The 16,153-nt window shown below is 41.6% G+C and overlaps 1 protein-coding gene across 3 annotated transcripts in view; it reads left to right on the top strand.

The window, feature by feature from the left end:
• Window positions 1-16,153, top strand: part of TMTC1 (transmembrane O-mannosyltransferase targeting cadherins 1) — a 717,359-nt gene that overhangs the window by 35,885 nt on the left and 665,321 nt on the right. For all 3 annotated transcript variants that reach the window (XR_003856434.1, XM_029599999.1, XM_029599998.1), the window contains exons 3-4: window positions 7,444-7,517; window positions 9,126-9,302. Coding sequence is in view for 2 of the 3 variants with exons in the window: in XM_029599999.1 (XP_029455859.1) it covers window positions 7,444-7,517; window positions 9,126-9,302 (251 nt within the window). In the remaining variant the exon portion in view is untranslated. The remainder of the gene's footprint in view (window positions 1-7,443; window positions 7,518-9,125; window positions 9,303-16,153) is intronic.

Here is a 16,153-nt window from a genome sequence, read left to right as displayed (position 1 = left end):
TGCGAATTCAGTTTTAGCAGTTTTGGATGATAAAATGGGGAAACTCCATGAGAGATTTGATGCATTACATTCCTTACTTATGGAAAACACAAAGGGGTCGATTTTTGAAAACGTGCCGGCGTCCTTGTGCATGTGGTTCCCAGCGCGTGCACAAGGACGAGGCTATTTTATAAATGCATGCGTCAGCACACATATGTTATAAAATACGATTCCCGTGCACACATGCGTGCTGAATTTTAATGTCCAAGCGCATGTGCATGCGTGAATCATTTTATAACATATGCATGCCGATGCGCTTATGTTATAAAATAGCCGCTTCCATGTGCGCGTGCCGGGAACCGCGCGCACATGGATGCCTGCAAGTGTTTTCGAAAATATGTATGGCGATGCAAGTAGGGTTTTCCCAGTTCCCTCCCAGTTTGCTCCGGTTAGTAAGTGGACTGGGAGGGAACTTCCCTATCCCGCTAACTACCCTTCCTACCTTTTCCCCTCTCCTCTCCTCTCCTCCCCGACCCCTAACCCCTACCTAGCTAGTCCAAATTTTTTTGTTTTATTACATATTGCTCCTTCTGAGCAGAAGTAACTTCAGCGCACATACTTCCCCGGGACAGGGCCTAATGGCTGCTGTCCTGTCTGCCCCGACCCACCCCTTTTCGATGGCCTGGCACTTCTGCGCGTACCGGGAGATACTCGCGTGGCTGGGCTATTTCTAAAATGTGCTCGGTCCGGCCATGCGCATATCCCCTAGATTTTACGCGCGTGAGATTTTTAAAATTTGGGCTAAAGAGAACAGTGGAAGTAGAATCTCACTTCATGGGGGTTGATGAGTGCATTAGGATGCTAGAACAGGAACTGAAGGCGGTAAAAGCAGCGGTGGCAAGATTGGAGCGAAAAGAATAGATTGCGCAGGAGCAATCTACGGTTCATAAGGCTGCCAGAAAATATTGCAGATCGCGTCCTCAGGGAGGTGATTGAGAAACAGTTACCGCAGGCCTTAAGCCCATCTGACAAGGTGGAGAAGCCTGCATGTGGAACGTGCGCACTATTTCGGAACTCGCAATGCAGGTCAAAACAAACCTAGACCTATAATCGCTCTTCTGAACTTCTACCGTAAAGATGAAATTTTGAAAAGCTACCAGAAGGAAGGACATTTGAAATTTGAAGGGTTCAGGGTGCTGCTCTTTGCTGACTATTTGGCTGATGTCTGTACTCTGTGTCAGGCCTTTGCACTGTTGTGCTCTGTCGGTGGTGTTACGGGCACGTCCGCCACGCCGCTGACGGGCCGAGGGTTTGGAGGCACTCGGGTACTATCGTAGGCGCGAGGAGCACGGCCGTCTCTAGAGCAGGTGGTGTGAGCCCTTGAGCCACGGCGAGAGCTAGGGAGGAGCCCCAGCCACACTGTGGGAGGTGAGCCAGTGCAGGCATGGTGAGCTAGGCGGGTACTGAAGCAGGGGTTAAGGAGCGGAGTCTGACCCTCAGCCAGACCTGCACGCCCATGGCAACCAGCAACGCAATGTTGGTTGATGAATGGTCCTCCGACTGTTCCAAGCCCTTTCAGACCTGCCGCTGGGTAACGGCAAAGGGGCGGCAGGCCGGACAGAGGACGAGGGCAGACAGAGTCCTTAGTACACGGAAGACATCGTAGACAAGGGCTGGTGCAGCGACATCAGAGGCAAGGGCAGGGAGGAGACATGGGCACTGTCCCTCAGGGCGCCCTACTCAGCCCACCCGCGGGACTGAGTCGCGGACCACCCCGTCCCATACGCGCCCTACACAGCCCAGGAAGGCTGGTCGCGGACCACGCTGAGAGCGGGAGAGCGCAGGGAAGATCCAGGCGAGAAGGAACTCCGATGCTGGGACCAATGACATCCGAAGCCCCATCGGCTGGCAGGAAGGGAAGCTCCAGAGCACAGGGACGAATCCCTCCTGTTGGCCACACCAGGGCCCAACAGGACAGAAGGCTCAGGAGCCAGACGAAGACATAGGGCAGAACAACCGGAACTGGATCAGGAACCGGATCAGGAACAGACATCAGGCAACAACAGGAATAGACATCAAGGCAACTTCAGAGACAGGTCAGGACAGGGAGCCATCAAAGCATGGACGACCATGGAGGACCTGGATCAGCAGACAGGACACAGCAATGTGTAAAGCCAATCCGAAGGCAAGTAGGAAGTGAAATGAGAGTCCTTTTATACTGCAGGCTGTAGGCAACTCCCTGGGAGGAGTTTACCCGGATCGCCCCTCGCTGGCCCTATAACTGAGGTGGAGAGCTGCAGGCTGGCCCCTAGGGAGAAGGGCGTGGCCAAACGCAGCCAAGCAAGCCTCAGGTAGGCCTCAGGAACAGCTAGGCCTCCTAGGCCCTGGAGCAAGTCCTGGATGGTGCACAGGCGAGGCCCTGGCTTCAGAGCGGCCTCCGGAGGGAAGGTGAGATACCTCCTGTAGCGCAGCTACAGGGGAGATCGTAACAGGTGGAGCATCGCATCCGTTTAACTTTGCAATTTCCAGCAAAGGAGAGTAACGTTTCAGAATGTCCTGCATGTGTTTGATTCTCCAAAGGAGGCACAAGAATTTTTTGCCTCATGGCTGGAAGAATCGGGGTCCTAGCAAGAAGAAGGATGAGGATGGTGATGCAAGGCAGCTGGATATTTAAAGCATGAGAGAACTTGCCTGAGCTTGGGGCTGAATGATATTTTGGCCACCTTCGTCAGTTTGCAATTTCATCAGTTTGCCATTTCAGCCATGTGTTTGACGGAAAAGGTCTTTTTGTTTAAAGTGATCGGCAGCAGATTGTCAACATCTAGTATTGCTGAGGTATGCAGTGAAAATATTTTTTTTGTTTTGTGTTTGTGCATAAAGATTAAAAATATTTGGGAGGGGGACCCCAGTACATAAAAACACAATCTCCAGGCTCGTTTTGTAGCAAGTAAGATTGCATTGTTTATGCTCCAAATAATTACGAGCACTCTTTCTTTGCCAAAATTGCTAATCTATTGTTACCCTATACAACTATCCCAATTTTGTTAGGGTATTTAAATTGTGTCCATGATAGGCAGTTAGCTCCTCATTGTCAGGGGGCCATATGACATTCTTGGGGAAGGGTATAGATTATCTCTGTAAAAATCTAAATTTAGTGGATGTGTAGAGAGATCTTCACCATGGGGAGAGAAGTTATGCCCATGTATCTAGGGCTCACAACACACAATCTCGGATAGACTACATTCTCTCCAGGAGGGATATGTTTTCTAGGCTGCTGAATGCCCGAATAGGGGCTCTCATAATTTCAGATTATGCCCTGGTGTGGATAGACTTGGAAAGGGTATCGAGCTCTAGATATGCCTCATGCATGGCAATTTTCTAAGTACTTGTACAATGATCTGAGGTTCTGAGAAAAATGGGCGGAGTTTGCTAGTAATGCAGCACCTCAAACATCTCCCATACTGTTTTGGGAGTCGGCAAAGATAGTGATATGGGAACATAACATAAAATTATTACTTAACAAATTTCATAAAATAGATGAACACATGGGGGTAGATTTTAAAAAGCATTTACTCGAGCAAAACTGGTTTTTGCTCGAGTAAATACACTTTACTCAAGTAAGTGGGCTTTTCAAAATTGCTTCAATATATGCCATTGAATTGTCCATAGGATTTACTCAAGTAAGTGCACTTTACTCGAGTAAATAGCTTTTGAAAATTGCTACGATAGTATGTCACATGGGGGTCATTTTCAAAGGGTTATGCGCGTAACCCCCGAAAACCTACTCCAAACCCCCCCTGTGTGCGCCGAGCCTATCTTGCATAGGCTGCCGGCGCGAGCAAAGCCCCGGGACGCCTATAAGTCCTGGGGCTTTCCTAGGGGGTGTGTCGGGGGGGCGTGCCGTGGCCGGTGTGTCGGGGGCGTGTCGCGGCCGACGCGACATTGGGGGCATTCGAGGGGCGTGGCCGCGGCCTCCAGACCATCCCCCGGACCGGATCATGGCGTGCTGGCGGCCGGCCCGGCGCGCACTAGTTACGCACGCCTCGGGGAGGCGTAACTTGTACAACAAAGGTAGGGGGGGTTTAGATAGGGCTGGGATAAGGGAGGGGAAGTTGTGTGGGGGTGTGGAAGGAAAGTTCCCTCCGTTCCCTCCTCGGAGGGAATGGAGGCAGGCTGTGCAGCTCGGCGGGCGCAGGCTGCCTATTTTGGGCAGCCTTGTGCCCGCCGACCCCGGATTTTAACAGATATGCGCGGCTATGCGCGTATCTATTGAAATCCAGCGTACTTTTGTTTGCGCCTGGTGCGCGCACAAAAGTACGCACATGCGCTGTTTTTTAATATGTACCCCATATTATAGATTGTGACTATACAATACATCAGCAGTGATACTTTTTAAACAAGCACTGTGCTGTCCTATATAAACGATAGCTACAAAAATTGTAACCGCATACATGTGCTGTACTACATAAATGACACAGAGGACACATTCATTCAATATCACAATGTGTGGGACATTTTTAACAAGTACAAAAGCAAAGCATATTTCATTACAAAGAAATCATTTTGACCTATAAAAACATATAGAGCTGCATAATGTTGAAGAGTATCATCCCAGAAAGCTGGGTTACAAATGACACCCTATATACAAATAGGAAAATTATATAAACTATGTTACTTATTTATTTGTACAGTTTTTATATACCGTTGCACAGTAAAATTCCATCGCTACGGTTTACATTATAAAATCCTATGTGAAAGTGTGTGATGTATTTCTTAAGTATGATGTTAAATCCTCTTACATTGTTTTCAGTTGTTTCTTTTCTCTCTTTCTCTTGTAATCTCTAGAGACTCCTCTGAATTATAAAACATTTTGCCCTATTTTTTTTATGTAGGGAAATTATTTGTTAGGCCCCTTTAATGTTTTTCATTTCTTAGTGGTGCCAGGAATAAGAGAGCCCAAATTTGTCATCCTGCACTTTGTAACCATGAAGAACCCTGTAATTCAGGAATCCTCAGAGCACAATGACAATGTTAGTTTCTGTCAAAATTACATTGTAAGACCTCAGTTTTTCCATTTTGAATACCTTTATAGTTGTTTTTGAAGGAGAACTGCTATATAAGCTTGGGCTGTAATGGGCTGCATTAAAAGCATGTACCTTTGTATATCTTGTGGAATATGTTTCATATATCTTTTATATGTTTATCTTATGAAATTATGTATGCATTTTTGTAAACCACTTAGATCTTTTTTTATATAGGTGGTATATATCCAGTATGAACAAATGTGCATTTTAGAAGGCAATGGCAAAATTTAAATTGATTTATCAGTATTTTATGCAACTTGCAGGCTGATTCACTAAAGTGCTTTACCGCAGCTCTCGTTTTTCAAATGGGGCCTATCACTATTAACACATTTTATTACACAATAATATGCAGTAGCACAGTAAAGCACTTTAGTGAATCACCTTTTAATATATAATCCAGAAAAAACATAAAGAGCTATTTTGTTTAACATACATTAAGGTGAATTTTAAAAGCCCGAGGTGCACATTAATTAGGGGATGCGCAAATGTGTTGGGCTTGTGCATGCCGAGCAGATTTTAAAAGCCGCCTGTATATGCACATATCTCCTGCAGTGCGTGCATCTCAAAAGCTTTCAAAAAGGGACATGGGCATGGTCTGGGCAGGGTATGGCTGTTTTGGGGCATGAAGCTGAGCTTTGTGTATAAATACGCACGCGTGCCAAGGCCCTCTACCGCATAACTTTACTTCTGCTATGTAAGTAAAAAAAAAAAGAAAAAAGAAAAATAGGCAGATCTGCGTGGTTTTAAAGGTTGGAGATAACTTGGGAAAAGGGAAGGCTAATAAACCAAAGAGGTTTGGAAAACTTATTTCTTAACTGGGCAACCTGGGGATGAACTGATAAAACTCGGAATGATGGTGCATGCCCCTTTTAAAATCCCCTGATTTACATGTAGAAGTGGCATTTTCATGCACAGGTGCTTGCCCACTTAAAATATGGCGCATATGAGCGTGCAAGCAGGATATTTTATAACATGCATGTATGTTATAAAATGGATGCATCCCTGGGCACAGGTCAACATATGTATGTCAATGTGTGCCCGCACGCTGGTTTGAAAGTTACCATCCCTGTATTTTACTAAGTCTTTTCAAAACATAAACCCAGAACACCACCTGGCACAGTCAAAAGTCAATGTTAAACACACAGTCTGACGTATTGGTTCATTCTGACAATAGATTTTGTATATGTAGTAATGTTGATGTTTAATTTTAAGATGGTATGCTGGACTAATACTTTGGACATAGTTTAAATTGCAGCTGGATTTGCTTGGCTGTTTACATCGGGCACCATTTAAACAGTTTTCATAAAGATTTTAGAGTATCATAGTTTTTGTCATTTTTGCTGGTTGCTAAGCATAAATCCACTAGCTTTTTTGTGTGTGTTTTTACTATTCTGTATGTAAATCTAGAAAATTTGAGTAGCAACAAGAGCAAGAATGACCATTAAATATTGCTATATGTGGAATATGATGTATGTCATCTGATATCCCTGTGAAGGAAAAAGGTTCTTTCCATGTTAGCTGGATTGCATATTAATCATTAGATTTATTATTTGGGCAAAGCAAAAAGTACAAAAAGCCTTTAAGTCAATGTGCTTGTACAGTTTTAAAATGGCACATATTTTTCCACAGGGTTTAATTTCCTGAAACCTTGTAGGAAGGTTAAAAAAAAATGCACAGAAAGACATGTGCACAAAAATAATAGGGTCATTTTCCAAAGTGCGTTAGCTCATTATCGCGGCAAAATTAAAATTAGGGGAAGGGGTGGAGTTACGGAGCAGTTTGGGAGGGGTTTAGGGAAATGGGGTGGACGTTATCACCGGCAGTAGCGCGGGAAATAGCACCACCTTTTAGCATGGCGCTATGGGGGGGGTGATAGTGTGCCGCATGGCCGCACCGCAGCACATGAAACCGCACTGCCGAGATGCGGGTGGCTACACACTAGCGCTCCCCTGCCCCTTTTTTCTCCCTCCGGCCGAAATGATGAATCTAGGCCTAAGTATGTAAAAACTGTTGTGGGCCCATTACCCGAGTGCCAAATTTTAAGAATTGGGTGAAATTTCCTGGTGCTTTTTGCACAGGGGTTTGCATACCTGATTTTTTTTCTGTACAGTCTTTCCTCATTTAATCCTGGTTCAAAAGGTGTTCTATTTAAAATTGCGCAAGCAAACTAGATTGCAAGCTTTTGTTTTTTGTCTAAAAATGTAGTATGAAATGTCATGTAAATTCTTAAATAGAAAATGTTTTCAAATTGATTGCATAGTTATGTTGCTATTGATTTTGACAGCCCTGTTGATTACAGTCTAAGTAGATGTTAAAAAAACAAAAATGAGGAGAATTAACATCATTTTTATTGATATTTTATGTGTGTGTTGTTATTTAGGTCACTGGTATTGTAGGCAGAGCAGATGTATTGGCCTGTTTACTATTTCTGCTGGCATTTCTTTCCTATAATAGGTATGTACCCATGCTAATTTGCCGTGTTTATGATTTGGTTTTACTTCTACATGTCATATGGGATTTATTTAATTATTAGAAAATGAATATTTAACTATTGCTACTGTTCTTGAATCAAATTCCCAATAATGTTAGAAACATACTTATGCACAAAACGTTTTAAATTACACTTTTATTTAAAGAAAACAAAAAATGATGTGCTAAATGTTGGCGTAATATAAACTTTTTAGCTATAAGCTTGTGAGTCTTTACCATCGTAACATCATCAAATATGTTTCTTGAGGATTCATGGGAGTCTGTTCTGTAAATGGTGCTAAATAGCGCATGAAATCATGTAGTGAAAAAGGTTGGGTTGCTGTGTGTTATTTTATAGACCATTATTGAGAGGATGCCTGGTATCAGAATTTAGATAAAGAAAAAAGGAAGCACCCTCAAAACAAAATATCAGTCACTAAGAATCACTACTGTGATTTGAAGATGTCAAAACCGGCGGTGTTTTGACATCTTCATCGGGGGCTTAAACACCACTGAAATTTCTACATTAAAGTTATAATTACTTGCTGCTTATATGTGCATGTATCTGGACTGCAGGCTCTAATAAACCTGTGAAGGCACAACCAACTTTATTTGGATGCTTTTGAAATAAAAGTTGTGCTTTCTCAGCCTACAGTCCAGATACATGCATGTATAGCAGCAAGTAATTATAACTTTAATGTTGAAATTTCAGCGGTGTTTAAGCCCCTGATGAAGATGTTAAAACATAACTGGTGTCGAGTATGCTGAGTTATGCTGCAATTTAACACTTGATCTGGGTTTGCAGTAAAATGCTGGTTACAGCTTTTTTTCAAAGAATGTGGAAGATGAGTGGATTTTTATAAGTAATATGTAGTAATTTACATACACTTTTGAGGGAGTTCTTTTTAATGGTGATAAAATTTGCAGATATGTTGTGATAGCTGCAGAGTCCTGTATTTACATACAGTGCTGTATCTACACATCCTGATGTAAAATAAAATAGTATGCTTGATGCATTTTGGGCTTTTAACCCAAACAAATCAAATAAAGAAGTTTAAAATTATTCAGTTTATATGTGAAATATATCAACATATTTCCTGCATAAATCAAATAAAAAATTAAAGAATGTAGTCCATTAACAGCACTTTAAAGTCATTACTTATCCTGTAGGAAAAAGATCTTCAGGGTCTTTTGTATCCTGAAAATTGTGTTATTTCATCTAGTAAGCTGAAAATTCATATTCTAGTTTAATGAATAACCTCTATATACCAAATAAAATGTTTTCATTAGCATTCTGTTTACATTTTATATATTTCAGTTAATGTACATAATTTAACATAATTTCTCCATTTGCATGGTTATTTCAATATTTTTTCCATGTCTCGGTTATTGCTGATATAAATCTAGGTTTGCCCTGTGATATTTCTTGCACTATACTGAATATGGCAAGGCTTTGATTAGGCAAAAATGAAACACTTGTGAAAATAGGGCTTTTTTTTTTTTTTTTTTGCCATAAACCTGCATCTGAAGGCATTTATGTGAAATAATCTAGCATTGCAATTAACATTGAAAGGTACATTTTCTTCTTTGCAGGAGTGTGGCTCATCATTTTGTTGGGGAACATTTCCCTTCCACTGCCTCTCCTTTCTTCCTGCTGCTTAGTTTGCTTTTGGGGACCTGCGCCATGCTGGTGAAAGAAACTGGAATCACTGTCCTTGGAGTGTGTTTGTTATATGACTTCTTTGTCCTGTGCCGCAGAAAAGTCAACCTGTAAGTATTTTTTGTTTTAAACCCCATTATATAGTAACCTTACTAAATCCTTAATATTTTAACACTAAACACTGCTATATTTTTCTATTTACTGTCAATATACTGAGATCAGGGTGATCTTAGTGATTCTGGGACCCTGGGTAAATACAAACTCCTCTTGTCCCTACACCCAGACTTTAGCCAGAAATTTTTATCCACTGTTACCAGCAAAAATATAAGCAAGCTGCTCATCATACCAACTACTGCCACCACAGAACCACCAGAACTAGTCCTGCAATGGAATGGTGAATTCACCACAGCTGTTGAGATTCTATCACCTTTAAATCCGACCCTACCAGACACTTCAAAACATCTCCTTGGTTCCACAAAGGTCATATTGTTATCAAATAGCAATTCTGTCAACGAATGGGCATGACAAAAGCATAAAAGAGAAACCACCCTTAGAACTAAAAGAGAACATATCACCAAAACTTTAATAGAACTACACTGGTTACCCATTCAACAAAGAATACAAATCAAGACTTTATGCACCATACATAAATTAATACATGACGAAAAAGCAGAGTGGCTGAACACAGCCCTCCGCGTACATACCCCCCACAGAAACCTGAGATCAGCAAACAAAGCACTGCTAACTATTCCCTCAGTTAAGATGGCCAGATTAATTCAAGTAAGGGATAGGGCCCTATGGAACAATATGCCTTTAGAAATCAGATTGCAAAGAAACATCAAAACCTTCAGAAAAAGTTTAAAAACATGGCTATTTAAACAAGCATACCACAAAGAGAATTGAGAGGAGAACCCAGGGAAATGTTGGTAGCGGTCAGTCAAACTCCCACACACACACCTTTTTTTCTCAATGCGTGTGTTTCTCATTTTTATATTCTAATTCCTTTCCTTTTTTATTTTTTAAACAACAAAGAACTAAAGTTAAGTAGTACTTTATCTTATAGCTGAGACAGAGAAAACTGGACATGACTTATAACACCCACCAAATAATATTTATTATGAAACTGTTACAGTATTTTGATGGCTCCTGTTTAATTGTTAGAATTCTAGACACTTTATACAACATATAGTTATGTGCCCTATTGTGAACTGTTGTGATGGCACCCGCTTAACGACGGTATAGAAAAGATTTTAAATAAATAAATACATCTGTGAATTATCCAGGTAAACTTTTCAAACTGATACAGAAACTCTCCAAACCTGAGTCACAAATACCATCTACCACCACAGAGACCATACAGTAGAAGACTTCACAATTCTTCATGGAAAAAAGCCAAACTCTTCTTCCTCCTTTGATGCCTCTCCCTCACTCAACTCTGGCCCATATTGCCTTAATACTTTTACTGCCTCTTCCAGTCTCAGCTGGATCAACTTAACTTTCCCCAGACAGCTTCACACTGTCTGATTTCAGGATGATCTTTCCACAAGAGGTGGAGAAGATCCTGTAGAAAATCAGTCAGTCTCTTGAGTCTTCAGTCCTTTAAACCCTATTCTCTAGATTCATTGGTAACCTCAAACATGACCTAGCCCCCTGGCTAACCACCATAATAAATTCCATTGTAACCCAAAGCTTCCTATCATGCTCACTTAAAAAGATGGTCATCATATCTATCTTGAAAAATCTAGGTTTTGATATGAAAATGGACATCAATCATCCATTCTCCAGCCTTCCCTTTTTAATCCAAGTTAGTGGAAAAAGTAGTTTACCTTCAACTCTTAGACTTCCTAGAAGAGGACATCCTATACCAGTATGACTTGAGAAAAGGCCATGGAACAAAATCCATTCTGTTGGCTATTACTAATAGTATCCATCTTCATGCAGACCAGGTGGTGAATCTATCCTAGTCCTATTAGATCTTTCTGCTGCCTTTGATTGAACATTTAGGGGACATCAGCATTACACTCACTGTTCTCAGATGGTTTGCATCATTTCTGACTAACAGAATCTGTTGCATGGGCCAACAAACTATCCAATCCAAGAGATCTCACCTGTGGAGAACCTTGGGGCTCGATCCTCTGGCCAATCCTTTTCATTATCTACATTCATCTAGTCTGTTACCTCATTCAGTCCTTCAGCATTGAATGCCACTTATTTGCAGATGACATCCAGCTCTGCATCCGAATTGGATTGGAACACAACTATTGCCAGTCTCAATGATTGTCTTATAGCAGTAGCCCAGTGGCTTAGCAACCACAAATACAAATTAAATCCCTCTTAATTGGAACTCATCTGGCTCAGCTGTCAAGGTCATCCTCTGTTATCTTTACCTTCCCTGTCAGGTATGCCCTTATATCCTAAGAAGTCAGTGTGAAGCATATAGGTTCAACTCAATCAAAACTTTGTGATAGAAATTCATATTCCTAAGGTATGAAAACCTCATGATAGAAACTCATATCCATAAGTTGGTAAAAATCACCTTTTCTCATCTGCTCTTATTCACCAAATGTGCAACTGTTTTGATAAACACAACCTTGCTACTGTGACCCATGCGCAGCGTTCTATTTAATGACATTTCACAATGAGTATGCCGCACATCCTGCTCCTGCAGAATACAGCCACTATATTTTTGGTAGGGGCCAAAGCAATAGGCCACAGAAGGCCAATACCACTTTAACTTCACTGAATTCCAGTTGAAAGTAGGATAAAATTCAAAACCTTCTGCCTCATTTTTAAGTGCATTAATAAACAGGCTCCTGAATATCTTTCCCAACTTCTTTTATTCTACACTTTTACAAGATAATTCCAATCCTCCCAAATTATTCTTCTGTCTTCCCCTGCTCTAGCTTCTGCCAGACTGACCTGTACAAGACTTTGTCCTTTGAGCTGTTATGCACCAAAATTTGAAATGCAGTATTTCTACCCCTACACCTTGAGTCGTGTTATCTCACTTTCAGAAGCTAAGGCAAGTCTTTTTGGCCAGGCCTATCCCTTACATTATTCAAGAGATTCTTCATCTTTCTGACTACCTTAACTTTTGAGTAAGAACTTTAAATTATACACCCCTGCTTTCTCAATATAAATATTTTTTTTCACATTTATTAAAATTTATTATGTGCCTAACACAATAAAGGCCTAGGCAACATATAAAATAACATTCATAAAAACTAAATATATAATGAAAAACAAGCATACACAAAAACATAAGAAAGGTAGCTTACTGAACAATTCTGTAATAGTGAGGAAGCTTTAAATATTAAACCTAACCCCCATTCAGTAATAATAATATTCTAACACTAAACTTGATTCAGTTGTAATTGTAAATGATCCTTGACCAATATACTGTGACTGTTTGAATTAAAATTTGTTGTAATCTGCCTTGAGGATAATCTTGGGAAAAGGCAAAATATCAAATGTCTATTAAAAAAAAAAAATGTCAAGGATGGGAGTCCACACACCCCATTATTTACATCCAACCCACTTTTCACATAGCATGCCCCTTCAAAAATACACTCAAGTTTGTGTTATGAGACCATAACACACTGCCCGTAAGACTTAACAAAAAAATACCACCACTATTAGTAGTAGTGGTGGAGGTTCATTGGACTCAACATAACATTGCTCATCACATAAAAAAAAATATCTCCTACCTATGGCTCTTTCCACCTCTCTGTCAGGCAGTCAAGTCTCTCCCAAGCATTCAGTGAGGGAAGCAGTTTGAGTGGTTGTGGAGGCTGCTAGGAAGGAGACGGCAGACTCTAGCTTCAGTGATCATGGTGGTAGGGGTGGCAATACTCTTAAGCCAGTGGTGGGCAAAAAACGGCCTGCGGGCCAAATCTGGCCTATCAAGACCTTTCTTCTGGCCCACCGATCCCTTGCAAACCCTACATTAGCAAGTAAATTTTAAATTGGCTATGCGTGTAAATTTCGGAGTTTACACACGTGGCTGGGCCTTGCGCACAGCGTGCGCATTTTACAATGGGCCCGGCCATGCGTGTAAACCCCGGTATGCACTGAAGTGCCGGGCCTCTCCAAAGGGGTGGGCCGGGGGGTGGAGTATTGGGGGGCGGGGGGGCAGGCGGGCTGGGACAGCGCCTTTTGACACTGTCCGCGCATAGATTTCTTCTACTCCAGAGGAGCAGTAAATACTAAAATAAAACATTTGGCTATAGTTGTTAGGTTTATGGGGCAAGGAGGAGAGGGAAAGAGGGAAGAAGGTTAGGTAGGGGTATAGGGAAGTTCCCTCCTAGTCTGCTTATTTAAATTTCTCTGAAATTAAAGGAATACCCCTCACGCATACTGCTGCCTTGAATCTCATTAATTTCTCCATGGCAAATACTGGGTTATACTTTATCAGTGTGTTTGCATTTGCCCCTGAAGAAGGGAGGAATGATCCTTCAGAAACATTGAAATATCGGGTTGATTAAGAAGGTTATTTTGAAACATCCGGGACATTTCATCATACACACATTGATTTTTTTTCTTTTGAAAATTTATGTTTGAGAAGTGTTCCTTATCCCAGTGCAAAAATTAGCATGCAAAAGAGTTGTTGTTGGGTTTTTTTTTTTATGGTCACAAAACTGGAAAACAAAAATCTCTTGATGTTTGATTTGCAACTGAAAAAATCTTGAAAAATAAGCAAAAGGTATGGGCATACCTATGTCCAAATCATGAATGACTGATGATTAAAACTTCCAGCACAAAGTTGAAGTTATAAAGCATCCCTTAGTGTGCTTATATCTGTGCTTTATGATGATCATATTCTTTGATATATTTGAGCCTTTGGTCACACATCTATATTTTCAAAATGAGATCATTATTAGTGTTTGTGTTATCTTACACTTTGGGGTTTCATAGTTTTGGGCAAGCAGACAATCACATCCTGGGGAAGAGGGATGAGTAATATGGGTTCTAACTAAAAGCGAAGCGGTACGAATAAGGGAATAAAAGAGGCAGTGAGAGTATAGGAAGGGGTCATAGGGATGTGCAGAAGGAAAAAATTCGTTTCATTTCGTTTTTTGTTTCGCTGGGACCCAAATTTGTTTCATAGGGGGGAAAACCAATTCGTTTATTAGTGTCATTCGTTTTTCATTTTGCCATTAAAGTCAATGGGGGAAGTATTTGCAGCCTATTTTTGGCTGCAGAATTGGGGTTTTCTTATCAATTCTGATGAAACTTCTGGGGAGCAATCATCAGAATGAAAAAAGAGCTCCAAGGTACTTAGACTGTGGCAAAGTGGCACCAAAGTGGTATGAATAGCCTAAGGCATTGTAAAGGGGCAAAGGGGTACCAGGAGTGGCAAGAGTGCTTTAACAGAGGTACAAAGCAGCAGCAAGAGTGTCAAAAACACACCACAGCTTCAAAAGAGAGCACTGATAAGTTGCATGTACCCTCGAAGGCAGCCCGACAGGCAAAGTGGCAAGCAAGTGGCATCAACATCCTACAGCACAATGAAGGGGGAACACAGCAAGCAGAAAGGGTGTCAGAAAAAACCACAAGGTGCCGATAAAGGGACAAAGCAGCAGAAAGACTAGCATCAACACACTGAGGAACCATGATAATGGCAAGAACACCACAAGGAGTAGAATCATCTGGTGTATGGCAGCAAGCAGAGTGGCAGAAAGTTGATAGGTGCAAGACATGATGGCAGAGCAGAGGTAGTCTGGTCCCTGTGGTTTTGATAGTGCAAGACAGGCTGGCAGAGCTGAGGTAGTCTAGCAAACAACCTTCTCAGATAGAACCCAAGAAGAAAGTGCACTGTGTGCATGCTTGCTTAAGGTAGAAATACAGTGGACCCTTGACTTACAACCAGCCCTCTGGTATTGAGTTTGTAACTCAGATTAGTTGTACGTCAAGACTATTTTTTCCAGAGGAAATAATGGAAATACTCATCATGCATTCCCAACCTCCCAAAAGCACCCCTTACCTAACCATCAGCTATATAATTGAGCAGTGACCGACGTGCCACGAATGCTCAGTAGAGAGCAGCTCTTTCCGATGTGCTGTGCTTGTGCGGATGAGACAGCTCTCACCGACGTGCTGCACCTGCGCTGCGAATGTGCAGAAGGGAGCAGCTCTGACTGCGCGGAAGAGAGCTCTGACCAACGTGCCACGGATATTCAGAGCTCTAACCGATGTGCCGTGAATATCTCGCCTGTTTTAATGGGCACATGAGCAGCTTTGACTGCGCAGAATTGACAGATCTGGCCGGCGCACCTCGCCCGTTTTAACGGGCTTAACAGCTTGTTTCTATAATAAAAAAAAAAAATGGTTGGGAAGATGAGATCAAAGCTAAAGAGATAAAAACATAGTGACTTTGTTATCGAGGGTTCAATGACTCGCAGCGCATCTCCCCCTCCCAGCAGTAAGATTTCTCCCTGGAATGGTAATGTCAGTACTGGTTTTTATGACTGTCAGCACTTTTTCCCAGAAAGAATTATTTTTATGACACAATAAAAAGAAAAGATGCATGAATGACCCCTCTGCCATTTGACGCTTGTCAGATCCATCTTACACAAATATAACCTGTCTACTTGGCAGTGATGTAATATCTTGTATTGGATTTTCTTGAAAGGCACCAAGATAGGTAACTTGTGAACCTCTCCAAAAATTTTCCCCAGTTTCTTCATCATTATAACTTGTCCCAATTCCCTTTGCTAGTACTGTTCTAAATCTGTATCATGACGTTTACAATAATTATACTAAAGAGCAATAGAGTTTTTCCCTTGCACCATCTATTTTGTTTCAGTCGCCAATGTGAGGTCCTTTTTAATCTCTTCAGCTGTCGTGCCCAAAGAGAAAAAATGATGAACCTGTAAATAGCCAAAAACGTGAGTGTTCAGTATCTGGAAAATGGATTGCAGTTTCTGAAAGCTCAAAACTACTCCAGTTTCTTCATCTAGCA

The sequence above is a fragment of the Rhinatrema bivittatum genome, chromosome 4 (assembly GCF_901001135.1).
Source record: "Rhinatrema bivittatum chromosome 4, aRhiBiv1.1, whole genome shotgun sequence".
NCBI classification, from domain to species: Eukaryota; Metazoa; Chordata; class Amphibia; order Gymnophiona; family Rhinatrematidae; genus Rhinatrema; species Rhinatrema bivittatum.
Note: the sequence above shows the minus strand (reverse complement) of the source record. Positions and strands in the feature narration are given on the sequence as shown.